Source organism: Cucumis melo, chromosome 2 (genome assembly GCF_025177605.1).
Source record: "Cucumis melo cultivar AY chromosome 2, USDA_Cmelo_AY_1.0, whole genome shotgun sequence".
Lineage (NCBI taxonomy): Eukaryota > Viridiplantae > Streptophyta > Magnoliopsida > Cucurbitales > Cucurbitaceae > Cucumis > Cucumis melo.
Window position 1 is genome coordinate 10,111,711 of NC_066858.1, and position 20,333 is coordinate 10,132,043.

General features: G+C 35.5%; 1 protein-coding gene across 5 annotated transcripts in view; it reads right to left on the reverse strand.

Moving 5' to 3' along the window:
* The window catches only part of LOC103487213 (uncharacterized), a 106,475-nt gene that overhangs the window by 41,040 nt on the left and 45,102 nt on the right, over nucleotides 1–20,333 (reverse strand). For all 5 annotated transcript variants that reach the window (XM_051081657.1, XM_051081659.1, XM_051081660.1 and 2 more), the window contains 10 exons: nucleotides 17,986–18,087; nucleotides 15,592–15,786; nucleotides 15,401–15,528; nucleotides 7,898–8,048; nucleotides 6,879–6,971; nucleotides 6,673–6,774; nucleotides 5,841–5,899; nucleotides 5,618–5,717; nucleotides 2,226–2,411; nucleotides 2,022–2,138 (listed from right to left, as the gene is read on the reverse strand). In XM_051081657.1, coding sequence (XP_050937614.1) covers nucleotides 2,022–2,138; nucleotides 2,226–2,411; nucleotides 5,618–5,717; nucleotides 5,841–5,899; nucleotides 6,673–6,774; nucleotides 6,879–6,971; nucleotides 7,898–8,048; nucleotides 15,401–15,528; nucleotides 15,592–15,786; nucleotides 17,986–18,087 — 1,233 coding nt within the window. The remainder of the gene's footprint in view (nucleotides 1–2,021; nucleotides 2,139–2,225; nucleotides 2,412–5,617; nucleotides 5,718–5,840; nucleotides 5,900–6,672; nucleotides 6,775–6,878; nucleotides 6,972–7,897; nucleotides 8,049–15,400; nucleotides 15,529–15,591; nucleotides 15,787–17,985; nucleotides 18,088–20,333) is intronic.

Genomic DNA, 20,333 nt, shown 5'->3' on the forward strand with positions numbered 1-20,333 from the left:
ACATTTTTCTCAATCAATTTTGGAGTTCTTTTGCTATTTTGTTTATAATCCAATGTTACATCGACCAAAGTAGCATTTTGTTAGATTCTTGAATACACTTCAATCTCATAGTAGGTATAAGACTTGTTTATTTATTTTCTTGAACAGGAAAAAAAAACCGTTGGTCGTGTTTCATAACCAAAAGAATAGTTTTGAGCCTTGAACGTAGGAGTCAGCATGGTGGGCCGAAAAACCAAAACGAACGACTGAAACCGAACGAACCAAGGTCGAACAGTCGGAATAGTACAATCGGCGGTTGGGTTTCGGTTCTAGAAACTCAAAAACCGAGTTGTCGATTGGTCGGTTTGGTTGATATGGTCGGTCGGTCAGTTTGAACCGACCCATGTATTTTTTTTAAAATAATATATATAATATATTATATAATTATAAGTTTAAGTTTAAAAAGAGAAATAAAACAAAATAATGCAATTCTTAATTTTTAAAATCGTCTATCAAAGAAAATTTTGCTCCAACCATAAACCACAATCTATAATATTTGTAAAAGGAAATTCAAAGGTCAAAGGAAAAAAGAAATTGAATCTATATATTTCACATTTAATAAAACAAAGAAAAAAAGGAAAAGAAAAAGAAAAAAGAAGGAAAAAGAACAGGAGGAAAAGAAAAGAAAGTAAGAAACATAGAAAGGAAAAAGGAAGGAGGAAGGAAGAAAAAAAAACCGACCAAAACCGACCGACCGACTGTCGGACCGGCCGGTTTTGTTGGAAGCAGCGGCTGAAGCCGGTTGTGCAACATATGTGCCGACTTGTGGTCAGTTCGGGGGTGGTTTGGTCGGAAAAACAGCCCCAACTGAACGTTGCTCACCCCTACTTGAATGTTCTTCATGGCCTGTAAGAATCCATTCTTTTTTTGAACTTTAAAGGGTTCCCCTAAATATATTTGGTTGTTTTCCAATGAGCACAACACTCAAAACTCTCTTTCGTGATTGACTTGAGTTACGCGGATAAGACAAAAAACTCAGGGACAAATACTCACTCTGTTTTGAACACTAAAAAAAAGAGCATGGAACAGGCACCTAAAAAATCAGCAAAGCTCAATCCTCTGCTTTCCAAAAAATATTTCAATAATCTATGGGTTTTAACAAGACTATTTGCATTTGACAAGTGGAAAGATATTTCCATATTATTGGAGGAGTCATTTCAAGTTAAAATCAGCATTAACTTTATTTCCTTATCAGAGTCAAACAAGGGAAGATAGAAGATCTGATCCATACTCCAGAGAAATGGTTTGATTATGGCATGAAAAGTAGACCCTTCCCCCCACCCCACCCCACCCCCCCCACACGCACAAAAATAAAGAATCAAGAAAAAGAACCAGCTCTCTCAGGGAAGTTTTGATCAGCTTGTTCCTTTATTTCCTTTGTTTGTTATCTTGTTCTGTCTATCATCTATTGGTGGGACATTATATCATAGCAATAGAAACAATCTGTTCTGGGTATTGTATGGAAGAACTTGTGTTTGTTTGTGCATGAACCTGTTAGGAATTGGATGCCTAACAGAAAACTTGTAGGATGTATTAAATTTTAGAATTCAAAACAGGTAGTGAATGCAAATTGAACTCAGTTTAAATATTTATCACAATTGGAGACCATTCACATAAAACCTATGCATGCAGCATGCTTCATCTATCAACGGCATTACTTTTTCTTATGAAATGAAGAACATATAGTTATGTGTTAGGATAGTTGTTTTAAATGAAAAATTGCGAGAACTATTATAAAATCTAGCAAAATATTTGTGACTACATAAATAATAGATACGAGTAGTCTATAGGTTAAGCCCACAGTTAAGGGGAGTGTTGAATTGTTGATAAAACAATGAATTTACATTCCCCAATCAGCCTAAGCTGTTGCACCAATGGGTCATATTATAAAAGGAAGTACATGGGGCATAGAATGAGTAGCAGGCTAAATGATAAAAAAGGGATAAGCGGCATCAAGAAAACCAAATGAGCAGGTAAAGTACCTCCAGCTGTTTCAACGATGATTCATTAGGGATCAAACAGGAACGTAAGGCAAGAACAACACTGAACTTTTCAAAAATAGGAATACTCCGAGAATGAGAAGGCATTTGGATCTCCATCTACAAAATATTGGTTCTCATCTCAAATTATTTTCTCATGACAACATTGGAACAAGTGCAAAGAACATAAAAAGGAAGGAAAGTAACCTCCAAATCCCGTAGTTGGATATCAAAGTGATCATACAGATTTTCAGGCTGAACTATAAAAGCAATATCAGAGGCCAAATTTGGATCACTCAAGCGTTTTAGCATAACAGATTGTTCTTTAAATCTTGAAGTTAGTAAACTCCAATCATATTTCGATGTTACACAAAGAGTGGCCACTTGTAGTACCTGCAGAAAGCAGCATAGAAAGACAAACTTAGCTGAGAAGTTTATATATGCATACTTTTTAGGAAAAAAGAATATTATTACTGTACTTCTTGAAATATATGTGATAGGAAAACTATTATTACTGTATTTCTTCTCACTTTTCCAAAACAACCACAAGGTTTTCTTATATAGGAGAAAGACCACTAACCAACAAAGAAAGAAATATTACAAGTTTAAATAATAAATATAAGAAATCCAACACCTCAAACTGATTTGTAGATATCTTCCATAGCCAACATATCGATAAGTTTATCAAACTGCCTTTTTGAAAGACTTTTAGTCAGCTTTTCAACCATCTGTTTAGTTGCTGAAAAATAAAATATGCATATTACATCTGCATCAATCTTCTCTTTTATGAAATGTTTGTCAACTTTAAATCTGGAATTTCTACATTTGTATATACTTATTATTGTACATATATTTATCTTTATTGCTTTTATTCTTTCCTTAGCTGTAAAAGGTCTTTCTCCTATATAAGAAGACAAACTTTCCATATATTTAATAATAAGAAAAACAATTTAACTCTCTCAAACTTAATTTAAGTTGGTATTAGAGCAGATTCTTGAAACCCTAAACCAAAAAAAAAAAAAAAAAAAAGGAAAAAACCTATAAAATGTTGAATGGGCTCTTGAATCTCATATAAATTTTAAGTTTTTGAAAACCTATAAAACCCTTGTTATAATTCTCCCATCGGAAAGCATTTATACTCAGCTATTTGGAGGGCCAAAAGTCCAAGAAGAGTTAATATCACAATTTGGATAAAATGTTGAATGGGCTCTTGAATCTCATATTTTACCACCAAATGTTTGCTCTATGTGTTTGCATTATTTTGAGAATCCATAGCACCTGTTTTTAAAGTGTTCCTTTGCAGATAAATGTTGGTCTGACCTATTCAGATCCTTCAACATCATTTGGCTCTTCGATTTTGACTTTAAGAAGAATGTTTTCCAGCTCGTAATTGGCCCCAATCTAAAAGATAAACCAAGATTGCTATTGGATAAATGCTATGAAGGACCTACTTTCAGAAATTAGGTTTGAGCGAAATCAAAGAATATTCCAAAACAAAGCTTCGAATTGGATTACTCGTTTGAAGATTGCTAGAATCAGTGCCTCCTCATGGTGCTCCTTAGCTCAAGTGTTTCAAGCATATTCCATCCAAGACATGAGCCTTAATTGCCAAGCGTTCTTATATGATTAGATACTTTCAGTAAGTAGTTCTCATTCTATTTCGGGTGTTTTTGTTGTATTTTCAGATTCTAAGGTCATTGTAATGTTTTGTTTTATTTTAGATGTATTGCTCGAGTTGTATTCACTTTAATTTTTTTCTTTCCGGTCTAAGTCTGAATGTGATGAGAGTGCTAAAGGCGTGACAGCCTAGTGGAGATGTCTGGTGCAGTTGCTGATCTTAAAGGCTTAGATCTTGTCTCTTCATTGTACTAAACACTACTTCGTCTATTCATTTTGTTAATGGAGAGACTCGGTTCGTCTTTCAAAAACAAAAGAAAAATTCCTCCAACATTAGGGGGACTCAACTCCTTTTCTTTCTTCTTCAAGCATTAATGTTGAAGTCTTTTTGGAAGCCTAACAGCCATCAATTGAAGATCCTCGTTCATCACATTTATCTAATGTTTCAGAAAGGCTCATCCCACCTTATCTTTTTTTTTTTCTTTCAATATCCTTGAGTGTCCAAGCCGGCTTATGTATATTTCGACTAATCTTACTAGACAACCCGCTTGACCATACAATATTTGGGTGTCAAGGAAACTCGTAGGAAGACTCATCCCACCTTATCCTTTGCATTATTCTCTTTCATCTTCCGAGATCGTTGAAGCTAATTTTAATAATATTGAAATTCGATGTACTTTTATGCTTAAGTCCCAGTATTAGTTTCGTCAAGCAAGACTCATCATTCTTTGAAGGCTCTTTGTCCCTCTCAGAATTTTAAGCAACTGAAGTTCTCTCTCCCAGATTCAAAGACTCAATTTATTAGAGGTGTTCCATGTTGTTCTTCTCAACAAAAACCCCTCTAATTCATAATGATTCTGACGATGATTTGACTGTAAGCATAAGCAGTGAAGAGTGTCGTCCTATTAACTGCTTTTGACATAACGACATATTTCACTTCCTCTCTTAGTTGCTCATCCAATCTCTGTACTCTGCTTACTTGATAACAAAGGGCTTCAATTTCTTTTCAAGTGCTTTATCGACTGTATTTGGCTGTCAGACTGAGATGCTTGTAATTGGTATGTTCTGTTTTACTTACCTTCATTATATTTTGTGTTAGTCTCTTTTTATTTTGTCAACAGAAAGCAAGGTTATAGAAATACGATTCATAAAGGAAAAACTTCGGCCTGGATGACTAGTCTCTTAGGCAAAAGCCTTCTTCAATCAAAGGACAGGTTGTCACAAGAGATATTTTTATAAACATAACCGACTTATAGGGACAGTACTATAGGAACAGTACTATAGGAACTATTTCTCTTATTTATTTATGTTCAGAATCTACTTCATAGCCAACCATCATTTGTTATAGAGAAGAAGCAAACATTAGTTACTGCTCAAGGACACAGTTGTAGAACCTATAGAACAGATCTAGTTCAATTACGGTCGTAGGTAAGCAATTATCTATAAACAAATAATGTTTCGAATACTTGTAAGAACGAGAAATTGATGGATGCTCCCGCTATAGCATGATAAGCATTATATTAAAGAAGACCCTAATATTGGAGTAATTGTAAATTTTTTGTTACGTCCCTTTCACAACTCAAGAGAAACAGTTTTTAACTCTGAGGTGTTTCCATATAACTTAAGGACACAACTGTTACTATAGAACAGATCATTATATTTAATTCCAAAAAAACTTCATTTTTTTCGATTTCCAAAAATAAAAATAAGGTCACCTCATGTTGAGGTGAGATTCATCACAAAAAGAAATCTATCACAATAATATCATAATAATGAGCCTACAGAAAATTAGAAAATAACAGAATAAATATTTACTAAAATAAAAACTAAACCGAAGTCCTTAAAAGTTAAGGACAAAAATAATCATACCTCCCAACATAGTAAACTTCAGGTGTGTTTCAATGGAAACACCTAAAAGTGCATTCCCACAAAAAAAAAAATATATCTATACATATTCTTGCAGAAGAAACAAGGACACTTACCAAGCTATTTTGTTGTGAAGGTGTACTCCAAGGGACGTGGACTGTAATGCCATTGACAGTAATGTCCCACATCACTTTCTTATACCCTGACATTATGCATCTGGAGGATCAGAAACAACAAACAATGACAGTGTGCACATGGAGCAAATAAGATGAAATAGATATAGACTACAATAATGACTGAATTACCAAGTCATGCAACAATTATACAAGTTAAACTTACTGAGCTTTGGATAGCAATCGAGCTTTGGCATTTTCAATTCCATCTAGAGTTGAAAGAACCTACAAATAAAAATGCCCTTTAATAAATTTACAAGCCCATTGAGTGGATATATGGAAACTAACATCTCTCACAGCAACATGGATCGGTGCTTTTAACATCTCTCAAAGAAAGTGTCCATACATTCAATAAATCTACATCTTTCTCCAGATTATAACTATAGTCTACCGACCCTCATGAGTCTTGACACATTGGAGGTGTTTTTGTACTAACTCATAATTAGAATTGACTTGAAATCTATCAATGAAGTGGTGTCAGTTTCCACTCTAAAAATAGCAATAACATATTAATAATAATTAATTAATTAAAAAAACCCCTCCAGTGAGAAGAAAAACTAGTCCAAAACAACAGTCCAAAGAAAAGAAAGACTGGTCCAAATCCTATCAAAGCCACTAGAAAAACCCTGATGTTGTATCTTGAGATTTATTCTTTTTTCATTGATTTGAAAGTTCTGTTTACATTTCAAAAAAATAAAAAATAAAAAATAATAAAATAAACTAGTCAGACAGAGAATGTTTAAAAATATCTAAAAGAATAATTTAGAGCTACCATGTTGTTAAACACTTGAAATCATCAATTACTAGTAAGGAAACTTCATCTTGAAAGAATTAAAAACACTATTACACTTGATATCATCAATAATAAAAATACTAATGCTCAAAAGATATAAACTCCAAAAAAGGAGTGAGATAAAGGCTAAAACCCCAAATTAAAAGGAATGAAACTAAAGTAAACAGCCTAGAACAGAATAAACAATAGAAGAAAGCAGCCTTACCCTTCTGTCAAGAGATTCGAAGGACTTGAGTTCATCAAAAAACTCTGACAAGCGAAGAAAAAACTTGGAATCATAAGTAACCACTAATGGATTCAGCATCACCTGCAAATAATATACAGGAAAAATCGCTGAACAGTAGCAAACTTCAAATAACGAAAAAAATGTTTCTCCATTCCCGCTTCAAATAGGCATATCAATTAACAAACCTTTACTGATAGGTTGACCTCATGTTTGGGTGAAACGTCAACTTGGATACTGCAGGAAGGAGCATCAGTCTCAACACCTTTCTCACAAAGAGGCTGCATAGAACAGACAAAACAATTTGCAGGTAAACTAAAAAATGTTTGATATGCCATTTATTTAATTTTATTAGGTTTCTGTGTAATAAGTTACAACTTGTACACACAAATTCTATAATTCTTACTATGTAATATGATAAAGCAATTACAACGAGCTTGTGGCAAAATTCTCCCTACTTGAAATTAAAAGGTCTACTCAAGTGTTGGGGAAACATAAGGCCATGGGGCCGGATGGTTTTACACCAGAGTCCATCCTAAACTTCTGGTATCAATTAAGAGAGAATTTCTTAAAGTTCTTTGAAGAGTTTTACAGCAATGGTAAGCGAAATTCTTGTATTAAGGAAAACTTTATTTGTTTAATTCCGAAAAAGGAGGATACAGTATTGGTAAAGGACCTTAGGCGCAAGTCCAACCATGATGGTTTATAAAGTAATAGCTAAAGCACTCACAGAGAGGTTGAGAAGAGTTATGCCAAGCATTATTGCTCCAACACAAAGTGCATTTATCGAAGGAAGGCAAATAATGGACCCAGTTTCAATTGCTAATAAAGTCGTCGAAGACTACAGATCCAAGAATAAAAAAGGGTGGATTCTCAAACTCAACTTAGAAAAACCCTTTGATAGAGTTGAACCTTTGCAAATCGGTTCTCTATAACCTTCCTATTTATTACATGTCCTTTTTTATGCCAGGTAAGGTCCTGTCAAAGGTGGAAAAAACTCTGAGGAATTTCTTTTGGGAAGGGCATAAAGGTGGTAAGGTTAACCATTTAGTTAAATGGGAGTTGTAGATTCCTTCGTGAGGCCAGTGATCAATTTCAAGGTAAACCCTATATTCTCTGTTGCAAACGATTCTCCATTTCAATTTAGCCAGAAGATCTGAAGATGGAAAAAAGCAAGCAAAATTCTTGAAAAAAGAAGAGAGAGAACCATTTTAAGAAAAATTAGAACTCTCTGGTTTAGTGGATTGAGCATCTCGATAGAATTGACTACTATATTGATGGTCGCAGATTCCACCCAGATTTTACATTCCACCATCGTCTTGATGAATATCATCTTCGCAATTTCTTGACCGTACTTCCTGAGAAAAGAATAATTACATTTTTTAATGGTATGGTAAACGGAAAAAAATCTGCATATCAAATCGAAATAGTAATAATAATTTTAATCAACTGTTCAACCAAACTTAAGCAGGGGCATGAATTTCGTGCAACTCATCCACTGCATCAACAGGAACATGCCTTTCTTGAAGAGATTGATCTAACTTATGCAGTCATGTACATGAAATTTAATAATTTTGTGACCCTATTTGTAACAGCCTAGGCCCAGGATTCGAAATCCAGAGTTGACACCTAATGGCCCCAGCATTCTCTTGCATACCCTGTGACCTGGCAACACCATCCATGCTTGCCTTAATGTTTTAGACCAACATGGGTCCTTTTCAATATGTTTTATCCTCACTCAGATGCATTCTCGAAAAATTCCCAGGAGGTTATCCAACATAAGATTGCTCTATGCTTATGCTAAGCATGCTTAACTTAGAATTCCTATACTTAAGCCCTTGATAAGGAAGATACACCTTCCTGTTCTTTTAAGCCTTTCTTATCAATGTTTTCATGTCCTAAAAGTCTCTTTCATTCGAATGTGATATCCTTTCATTCGAATGTGATATCATTTCATTCGTATCCGCTCCTAAACACAAGAAGTTACACTATTTACTAACAAAGTCTTGAAATGCAGTTCAATGAAGAGTTGTATTTTCATATCCAAACTTAAACCCAAGTAAATTGACACTTCTGATCTGAGAAACTTGCAAATATAATAGCATAAGTGTGCTTATTAGACTTTCATCTTTGATTGCTTTTCTTTTCTTTTTTATTTTAAGGTTTATTGTCTTTTTACTGTAGTTTAGGATTTTTTTGACACAGAACTCTAATGAATAGAAAATAATGAATTCTTCTATACTTTGGTCCCACAATAACATGGATCAGAACACTAGGTCTTTCCTAGGGCAATTATAGTTTTGTGAATGACTAAGCTTTTGTAAACCCTGGGGTTTGAGGTTTGAAACAACATTTTTCGGAGGGTTTGGCCATTTACTTGAGTTTTGTGTATCACCACCCACTTTCAAAACTACTGCCCTGGCGTCATTTCTTCTACGAGAGTTATTTTCTGTCACGCCCCGCCCAAAAAGATAGCCCATCTTCCAAAAACCTAGGGCGCATATCCCTCACGCACCTCCATAAGTTTTTTGAAACCTGTTAAATCTCTTTCCCTTTCCAGATCGAAGGTTTTGGTCCCTTGAAACCTCAGGTTCCTTCTCGCTAAATTCTTTGGTTAAAGCATATTTCTACATTTCTACAATGGATATTTCTCTATACAAAAGGCTTTGGTAATCTAAAAATCCAAGAAGGGTAAACATCTCCATGGATTATGCTGTTCGGAGACTTGAACTGTGCATCAGTACTTCAAAGAAAGCTTCCCACCCATGCTCTCTCACCTCACATCTGACCCCTTTGTGTTGATAATCTGGAAAATATCCAGAACCTTTTAATTGACTGTGTATTTGCATCTAAATGTTGGTTCCACCTTCTCCAAACCTTTAACATTTGTTGGGTATTTGATCAAGATTTTAAGAACAACGTGACTCAAATCCTTGCTGGTCCAGCCTTGAAGAATAAGACAACTGAATTGTTGTGGGTACACGCAGTAAAAGCTCTATTACTTGAAGTTTGGTTTAAAAGAAATCAAAGGGTTTTCCAAGATAAACCATCGACTTGGATGGAACATTATGATTCTACTTGTTTGAATGCATCCTCATGGTGTTTATTATCCAAATCTCTTCAGGAATACTCTTTGCAGGAAATTTTGTTAAATTGGCCTGCCTTTATAGCCTCGGCACTTTGAAGTCCTCGAACATAATGTCTTTCGGATTAGCCCTTGCTTCAACCAGTTTTCTGCTTAATCGAGGATTATTCTTCATTTGTTCTCAGCCTGCTGCCTTTGTTTTTATGCTTCTTATGGACAGATTATTATTATTATTATTATTATTATTATTAGTACTACTACTACGCTAGGCCTTGTATTTGTGGCTTTTTTGTTGATCCCGTATTGAAAATATGAGCCTAGTATGAGGGTTTTTAGTTTCACCTTTTGGATATGATGAGGGAGCTAAGGGGGTGTCAACCTAATTGAGATGTCCGGATCCGCCTGCTGATCCTTCCACTTCCACTCCCCAGGCTCTTTGTATAACCCTCATATACATTGAGCTTTTGTCTCTCTATTTTTCAATGTTAATAATAGTGAGACTCGTTTCCTTTTCAAAAAAAAAAAAAAAAAAGAATTAGATTATTTGTTTTATAAGAGGTGGACAAGGAAGAATAGAGAAGTAAGTTCACAGATTTACGATAAAATTCAGCAACACAAGAGTTACAACCGACAAATCAATTGCTTATACCAAAAAATGTAACTTCTATTTGTTCTTTTTCTCTGTGTCAACATGTAACTTCACTGGGGTTCTAAAATATATCTCTCATTCTTGCTTCTAATTTTGTAACAATAAAAATGAGAAGAAAAGAAAATCATAAAGTTGAAAGTTCGGTCAAGCACAAACACAAGCCTTGTGCACATTGTTATGATATATATATTTATATTATGTCAATTATCGTAATTGTACATAGTCTAGGGTTTCTCTGTTTTCTATATATATGTAACTTTATTTTGACTCTAAATGATAATAAGAAAAATACTTTTCTACTTCTTAAGTACATGGTATCCGAGCCTTTAGGGTTTCGAATTTCGTAGTTGGTGGTTTCCTTCTCCATTAGGGCTTAGTTTAGGTCATCTTTGAGTGGCCATTTGTCGACACCACCCAGCTTAGAAGAAGGGTCATCGCCGTCTGCCGCATTCTGTCGTTGCCGAGCGCTGAGAAATGTCGAGCATGAGCTTCACGTGGCGCCAAAAGATTCCTGTACAGCCGCCATGCGCCGGCGCATGGGAGCGTGTGGGCCGTCCGTTTTGACTTCCGTCTTCTAGGCTTGCCTCGAATCCTGTTTTCCAGTCATTCTATGCAGTTGGGTCCATCAAAGATCATTCGATTTTGATGGAAATTGAGGATTACTACCTCGTTCTAAGGTTGTGGTTGGTTTTGTTCCAATCTTGCAGCTGTTTGGATTGATTTGTTTTGTTTGTGTGGACTACAATCAGTTTGTGTCTCCAATATGGCCGACATAAAGAATATGGTAGTTTCTGATGTTATTCCCCTAGCCTCTAAGATCACCGAACAAGTTAAATGGATCTAATTATTATGATTGGCGTCGGACAATCTTATTCTATTTGAGAAGTACTGATATGGATGATCATATGACCGAAGATGCCCCAGAAGATGCAAAGAAGAAGGATTGGCTTCGTGATGATGCCCGTCTATATCTTCAGATCAAAAACTCCATTGGGAGTGAGATAATTGGATTGGTTGATCACTGTGAGTCTGTTAAAGAACTTTTGAAATTTTTAGATTTTCTATATTCAGCTAAAGAGCAAGTACATAGAATGTTTGAGGTCTGTATGCAGTTTTTGCGTGCTGAACAAAAAGCAGAGTCTGTTACCAACTACTTTATGCGCCTTAAGAAGATAACTGCTGAGCTTGCTTTATTATTACCATTTAGTCCTGATGTTAAAGTTTAACAAGCTCAACAAGAGAAAATGGCTGTTATTATCTTTTTAAATGGACTTTTACCTAAATTTGGAATGGCGAAGGCACAGATTCTCTCTGACTCTAAGATTCCATCATTAGACAATGCTTTCACTCGTGTCCTGTGCTTTGAAAGCTCTCCGAATGGTGTATCTATTCCTCAATCCAGTACTTCTCTCATTAGCAAGAACAATAACCCTCGAGCACCTCGAGCGATGGATGGCAATGTTCATACGAAGAGTTATGATCATCGAAAACCAGATTCTACAGAGATTGTTTGTAACTATTGTCGTAAGCCAAGCCATAGAAAACGTGATTGTCGAAAATTGTTATATAAGAATAGTCAACAATCTCAACATGCTCAGATAGCTTCCACATGTGATATACCAGAGGCGTCAATTACAATTTCTGCAAATGAGTGCGCCAAGTTACAGAACTACCAAGATTCATTACAAGCACCATCTTCCTCTACTCCTATTGCATCCACTGTTGTCCCAGGTAATACCAAGTGTCTTCTTACATCATCTACAAAATGGGTCATAGACTCTGGTGCCACAGCCCATACGACAGATAATTCTCGCCTATTTCTAAATCGTTGTCCCTGCTCCTTTTCCATCTATCACATTGGCATATGGCTCCACATCTTCTGTTCTTGGATCTGGCACTATTCATCTTACCCCATCATTTTCTTTATCTTCTGTGTTACATTTGCCTTTAATTTAATTTCTATCAGTCAACTTACTCATGACTTTAATTGTGTTGTCTTGTTCTTTCCCGGTTATTGCTTGTTTCAGGATCGTGTGACGAAGAAGATTATTGGTAAAGGATATGAGTCGGGAGGCCTTTATCTCTTTGATCACCAAGTATCGCAAGCTGTGGCGTGTCCTGTCATTCCTTCTCCCTTTGAAGTTCATTGTCGTTTAGGTCATCCATCTTTGTTTGCGTTGAACAAATCTATCCCGAATTTAAATTTTTGTCCTCTTTCAATTGTGATTCGTGTCAATTTGCAAAATTTCATCGTCTTAGTTCGAGTCCTTGAGTCAATAAACGAGCAAGTGCTCCATTTGAGTTAGTTCATTCTGATATTTGAGGTCCTTGTCCAGTAGTATCTCAAACAGGCTTTCGTTATTTTGTTACATTTGTTGACGATCATTCTCGTCTAACTTGGTTATATTTAATAAAAAACCGTTCCGAGTTATTATCTCACTTTTGTGCCTTTCATGCTGAAATAAAAAATTAGTTTAATGTCTATCAAAACTTTGCGCACCGATAATGCGGGTAAATATTTTTCTCATACTCTTGTCTCTTACTTGTGTGGACATGGCATTATTCATCAGTCTTCGTGTATTAACACTCCATCTCAAAGGAATTTACTTGAAACTGCCCGTGCTTTATCGTTTCAAATGCATGTTCCGAAAACTTTTTGGGCTGATGTCGTGTCTACGGCTTGTTTTTTAATTAATAGAATGCCTTCATCTCTTCTTAATGGTGAGATTCCTTATCGTGTTCTTTTTCCTACCAAGTCTTTGTTTCCTATTACTCCTAAGATATTTGGTTGTGTTTGTTCTGTTCGCGACGTTCATCCTCATCATACTAAGCTAGATCCCAAATCCTTGAAATGTATCTGCTTGGGTTATTCACGTATTCAAAAGGGGTATCGTTGTTACCGTTCTCTTAAAAGGTATCTTGTTTAGCCTGATGTTGCTTTTTTGGAGGATACACCTTTTACTTCATCACCATCGAGTTCGTGTGAGGGGGAGGATGACAATCTTTTTATATATGAGATTACCCTTCCCACTAATGCGCCTCCTTCCCGCCCGTTGCCTTCTCGAGTCTACTCCAGACAACCTCCATCACAACCTTCAGACTCATGTCCTACATCAATGCCTCCTTCATCATGCGATCTGGGACCAAGTGATGATCTTCCCATTGCTCTTCGCAAAGGTAAACCCAAGTGTACTTACCTTGTTTCTTCTTTTGTTTCCTATCACCAATTGTCTCCCCCAACATGCTTTTATTACATCTCTGGACTCCACATCTATTCCTAACACTATTCATGAAGCTTTATCTCATCCTGGCTGGCGAAATGCAATGATTGAGGAGATGACTGCTTTATATGATAATGGTACTTGGGATTTGGTATCTCGTCCTATAGGAAAGAAGGCTATTGGTTGTAAATGGGTGTTTTCTCTTAAGGTGAATACTAATGGAACAGTGCCTCGATCGAAAGCTCGTCTTGTTGCCAAAGATTATGCTCAGACCTATGGTATTGATTATTCAGATACATTTTCTCTAGTTGTCAAATTAACTTCCATCCGCCTATTTCTTTCCATGGCTGCTACCCATAACTGGTCTTTGCATCAACTTAACATTAAGAATGTTTTTCTGCATGGTGATCTTCAAGAGAAAGTTTATCTGGAGCAACCACCTAGTTCTTCGAAAATCTTTGTCTGGTTTGAAACAGAGTCCAAATGCGTGGTTTGGTAAGTTTAGTCAAACTCTTGTACACTTTGGTATGCAAAAGAGTACATATGATCATTCTGTTTTTTATCGTCGATCTGATAATGGTATAGTTTTACTGGTTGTATATGTTGATGATATTGTTATTAGCGGAAATGATGCATTGGGTATTTCATCTCTCAAAACTTTCCTTCAAGGTCAATTTCACACAAAATATTTGGGTCAATTGAAATATTTTTTGGGCATTGAAGTAATGAGAAGTAAGAAAGGTATTTATTTGTCTCAACGAAAATATGTACTTGATTTGTTGTCGGAGACAGGAAAATTAGGAGCCAAACCAAATGGTACTCCGATGATGCCGAATCATTAACTTGTTAAAGAAGGAAAATTATGTAAAGATCCCAAGAGATAAAGGAGATTAGTTGGGAAGTTGAACTACTTAAGTCAGACATTGTTTATTCTGTAAGTGTGGTAAGTCGGTTCATGTCATCCCCTACAGTGGATCATTGGGCTGTAGTAGAGCAAATTCTATGTTATTCAAAAGCTGCTCCTGGACGTGGGATCTTATACAGAGATCATGGATATACGAGAGTTGAATGTTTTTCTGATGCTGATTGGGCGGGATCTCGAAAGGATAAGAGATCAACCTCTGGATATTGTGTCTTTGTAGGCGAAAACTTGGTACCATGGAAGAGTAAGAAACAAAATGTTATTTCTCGTTCGAGTGCTGAGTCAGAATATAGAGCTATGACACAATCTGTGTGCGCAATAGTATGGATTCACCAACTATTATCTGAGACATGCTTCAGTATTACAGTGCCAGCTAAATTATGGTGTGATAATCAAGTTGCACTTCACATTGCATCTAATCCAGTATTTCATGAACAAACTAAAAATGTTGAGGTGGATTGTCACTTCATTCGTGAGAAAATCCAAGATGGGTTGGTGTCCACCGGATATGTGAAGACCGGAGAAAAATTGGGAGATATTTTGACCAAAGCTGTAAATGGAGCAAGGATAAGCTATCTGTGTAACAAGCTAGACATGATCGACATATTTGCTCCAGCTTGAGGGGGAGTGTTATGATATATATATATACTTATATTATATGTCCATTATCGTAATTGTACATACAGTCTAGGGTTTCTCTGTTCTCTATATATATTTAACTTTATTTTGACTCTAAATGATAATAAGAAAGATACTTTTCTTTGACTTCTTCAGTACACACATAAAACACAAACAACTCATTCATCACTGAGGTTCAAGGTCGAAATTAATACTTGCTCATCAAAGTTGCTGAGATCTGATGAATGTCGAATTCGATGGCACAAAAGCAGATTCTTCCTTCATCAGCTGCACTGACATTAGGAAAAACCGAAGGGTGGAATTCGGTAGCCTTGTATATATCCTACAAATAAAAACAAAAGTAAGTGTTTTGATCATCATAGAAAAGATGAAACAAGACAAATACCTTTACGACATCATCAGAAATGACACCAGAAAATTGACTTGAATCTTCAGTACCCCCAGCACCTAACATACCAAGGGATAGCCAGTTAAGCCATCCTCGAGGTTTTCCCACTGCACGATCATCAACTTGTGACTTCTCAACAGTTGTTTGTGTACCAGTCATTACCATTTCTGGTCTCAAACTGCCGAATAGATGCTAGTTGATCCATTTACAACAAATTCAAAAAAGGAAAGTGAAATTTAGAAATAATAACAATAACACTTAATATTTTACAACGATATAAATCTTCCTCAAAATATTAGAGAACTAAATTCATACATAATAAGCAAGAAGAGTTGGTCACCCATTAAAAATCCAAGACTAAACTGGAAATAAACTATAAAATAAAATAAATAAATAGCTTATCAGGATAGTTAGCGAAACAATAAATATAGCTTCAAAAAATTAAGTTTATATAGCTAAAAGAAGGTAATGTAAACTCCACAGAAAAATTTAGTGAAAAGCCTAACATCGATTTAAAAAAAAAAATTTACCAATACAGGGGCATAAAAAAAAGACCCCACAAAAGAATGAGAACACGTAAAGAAAAGCTATGCACTGTCCACGAACGTAAAAGATAAACTAAAGAACGGGCCTCCAGCCAAACTAAATAAGGCCTAACAAGACCAACAAAACAGCACACACCACAGTCCATCACAAAAACCTTCAGATGCTACGAAGGGTTTTGGACAAGGAGCAGCATAATCTAATTTGAGGACAGTCCCTAAAAGAGTTAAGTTTTTCCTACGGACAGTAGTTTATGGAAAATAAATACTCTGGACGGTGCGCAGAAAACGGACTCCTCTATTCAATATTCACCTCCGAGGTCTGTTTTTTATGCAAAAGGAATGAAAAACCACCATTCCACCTCTTTACTTATTGAAACTTTATGTACAAAGTGAGATATTTGAAATACAGAAGGATACCGAGTAATTAGAGTATTGGTTGGTTGAAGCTCTTTCTGCCCAGTGGCTTAGTGATAGAACTAAGGTGCTATGGAAAAATGTCTCAAAGATGATTCTTCTTCTTTTCTTTCTTTCTTTCTTTATTTATTTATTTGGTGAGAACTTGGACAGTTTACAGCACACAATTAAAGTCCCCCACATGCCACGGCTGTTTTGTAATGATTTCTAATACAACATCAACTTAAATAGGACTTCAGCTCCCCTTCAGAGAAGAGACACCTTGTCCCTTTGCCCATTAAGTACTCAATTTTTTAAGCGTTCCAGTCACTAAAATAATCAGAATGATTCAGCAATGTGTCTCCAACTGTAAGGTTAGACAAATTTTCAGGTAGACATAAATACATATATACCTTTTTTAAAAAAAAAAGAAAAAAGAAAACTGTAAGGCCACCGATCGTACATACTTACAAGCGAAGGGGAAGAAAGAAATATACCCATTCAGATAACCCGGCCCAGGAAAAGAATTAAGAAAAAAAAGACAAATAAGAATATTTGGGGCATGGGGGACCCACTGGAGGTAAGGGGATATTTAAGGAATGTTTAGGGATCGGAGAGGGCATCTTTTGAGTAGAAAGGAAGGCGGCTGTGGACGTTTTGGGAGACACCAGCTTCTCGAATTGCTGGAGAGTTTTATACTTGTTTTCTTTTCTTTTCTTCTTCTTCCCTTGTTCTTTTATTTATCAATTGTTTGTTGTTGACATCGCCCTCATGTTTGCTGGATTATTATTGTGACTCTCCCTGTTATATAAATAAAGTTCCACAGAGTGCTGCCTCTGTTTCTTGCATTGTATTGGGTTTTTCTGAGTGCAGGAAAGGTGTTCTAACAGAAACAAACCACTTGATTAAGGAAATGTATAGACAATACAATGAGATAAAATACAATGAAGAGACTAAGCCTAAGCCCTAAGAATCAATGAGTGGACCCGAACATCTCAACTAGGTTGATACCCTCTTAGCACTCTCATCATATTCGGACCTAGACCGGCAATAACACAAATTCAAAGCAAATACATAGGTAAGCAAAATACAACCAACATATTCAAAATACAGTGATTAAACAAGGAAAGTAGGAAGTTGAAGCCCAAAAACTAAATAAATAATTTAAGGCTTATTACGAATAGAAGCAAGACATAAGGTGTACTACAAGTGAGGAAGGAAACAAAAATAAGGTTCATATGCCATCTCATGTCAATAGAAGAAAAGAATAAACACACTGGTAAACATCGAACATAAGCCGTAAAATCCAAACACCATATCAATAATCTACATCCAACTATGATTAGAAGCCTAAATGTGCCTCTTATCTAACAAGATTGATATAGACAAGTAAAATAGAGACATGATTTGGGTATCAGCATTACTTCTTACTCAATCCATCATTTCATCTTACCTGTAATTCACATTCAGCTGTCGATCTATAACTTAAAATATCTTCTATATCTGACTCTTTCTCCAATACCTCCAATTCTTTGAGAATATGATCATCTATTGACTAGAAATAGAAAGAATGGAAATATCAGTGTAAAAATCAAAATAGCAAACAAACAAAAGTTGTACAATACAACAAGACTCCCAATGAATATCCAGATCAAATGTAGAAAATTAAAAGCGAATAAAAGTTAACAGTCTGGTTGAGGGTAGTATGAATTTTTTTGAAAAGGAAACATATCCAACCAAATTATCACAAATACAGGATTGTTTCTCGATCCTTGGCTTGATTTTTGACAGACTACTTTCTAAATTTTTCTTTTTTTCTTTGTGTTAAAAATGGAATTTTCATTGGAAACAATGAGAGATACAGGACATACAAACAAGAAATAGGAAAATAGAAATCCTCAACTACCAACAAACAAAGTTGTTATGAAGAAACATAAACACTGACAAGTGTCACGACATCGACGCCGACATGGCACATGTCAATTTCCAAAAAAGGTAGGACATAAATACATTTTTTTTCTAGTCTTTTACAAAAATAAATATAACGCGTACATAATATAACCAAATGTGAAATATGTGCACATCTATTTAACAAAAGTAAGAGAAGTCACATAATAAATGGATAAAAAAAAGAAAGATAAAAAATAAAAAGGAAAAAGATATAAATGAGGAAAGAAAAAAAACAGTAAGAAAAGTCAGATAAGTCATCGGCAGTTGTGGGTCTTGAAGTTGAAGTCACTGACATTGATGAAGTTAGAAAGAAGATTCAGGTAGCATAGTGGGGTTGAACTGTTAATTTTAATTGGCTTAAAATGCTCCTTAAATGGGTTCCCAATACTGGGTCTTGTTCTTTTAAACGGAAACAAACCTCATTCATTAAATAAGTGAAATGGACTAATGCTCAAAGTACCATAAATAGAAATAAACAAAAGATTAGAAGGTTGTCTAGATGTTGGTCTAATTTATCAAAACTTATCCAACTAAATTATCTAGCTGCTGAACCAATCCAATAATAGCAAAAGAACTCGACAACCCAAGAAAACATTACAACTGAAGAGAAACCCAAAAAATGAGAAGAGGTTCAAAATGAGCCTCCAAAGTATTAAAAAGGAAGAAGACAAAACACAAGATATACGTAGAAAACCCTAGTACAAAGAGAAAAAACCAGATTCAGAAAATACAAGGGGGAAAAATATATAGGCTACAATATGCCCTAACAAATAAGGAAATGAAACTAGAGTACAAAAAATTACAAAAATACTATTGAGTTGAATATAAAAAATTAACTAGCCCACTATTTCCAACACTCCCCCTCAAGTTGGAGCATAGATGTCAATTAGTCACATCTTGCTAACACAAGTGTCAAAGTTCTATCTAGGTAATCCTTTGGTGACAACATCAGCAATTTGTTGACCGGACGAAATGTACGAAATTCAGCACTACTCCTAGTGACAAATACCTGCTTCTTACTTCTCCAAGAAACAATATTACCCCACACAAAGGTACAATAACCCCAGGTAATTTTCTGTTAATAATTCATCCTACCCAATCAGAGTTGATATAAGTCTTAATACATTTTCTGTCAATTGTCCCGAACATCAAACCTTCACCTAGAGTAGTTTTCGAATACCTCAAATACGATTCACAGCTTCCATGTGTTCTTCGTAGGGTGCTTGCATAAATTGGCTCACAATACTAACCGCATAAGAGATATCTGGTCTATTGTGAGATAGATAAATCAACTTTCCCACTAAACGTTGATACTTCTCTTTATCAACAGGAACTTTGTCAACAGAATTTCCTAGTTTCACATTTTTCAGTTAGTATGGTAAGACAGTTCATGCTTACTTTGATGTAGTTTATAAAATACTAAGATACTAGAAAGCTACTTAAGGAAAAGGCATATTATCTCAAAGACACAACCATCTCAATGTCGCTCCTTTGTTGGAGGAATCTTGTTACTTAGCCAAGTAAAAAAAGAGTGTGGTTGCAAGAAGTAATGTAGAAGCAGAATTTGGAATTTTTAGTCCATGGTATTCGTGAGGGTATATGGATAAGAAGACTGGTAAAAGAATTGAGATTCACTTAGACAATGCTCATGTGCATTTACTATGATAACAAGGCAGCAATTTCCATTGCCCACAATCCAATCCTTCATGACAGGACGAAACATATTGAAGTTGATAAACACTCTATAAAGGAAAAGATTGACGCGAGAATAATATGCATACCCTATCTTCCGACAACAAAACAAATTGCAGATGTGTTGACTAAAGGCCTTCCAAAGTGGCAATTCAACAA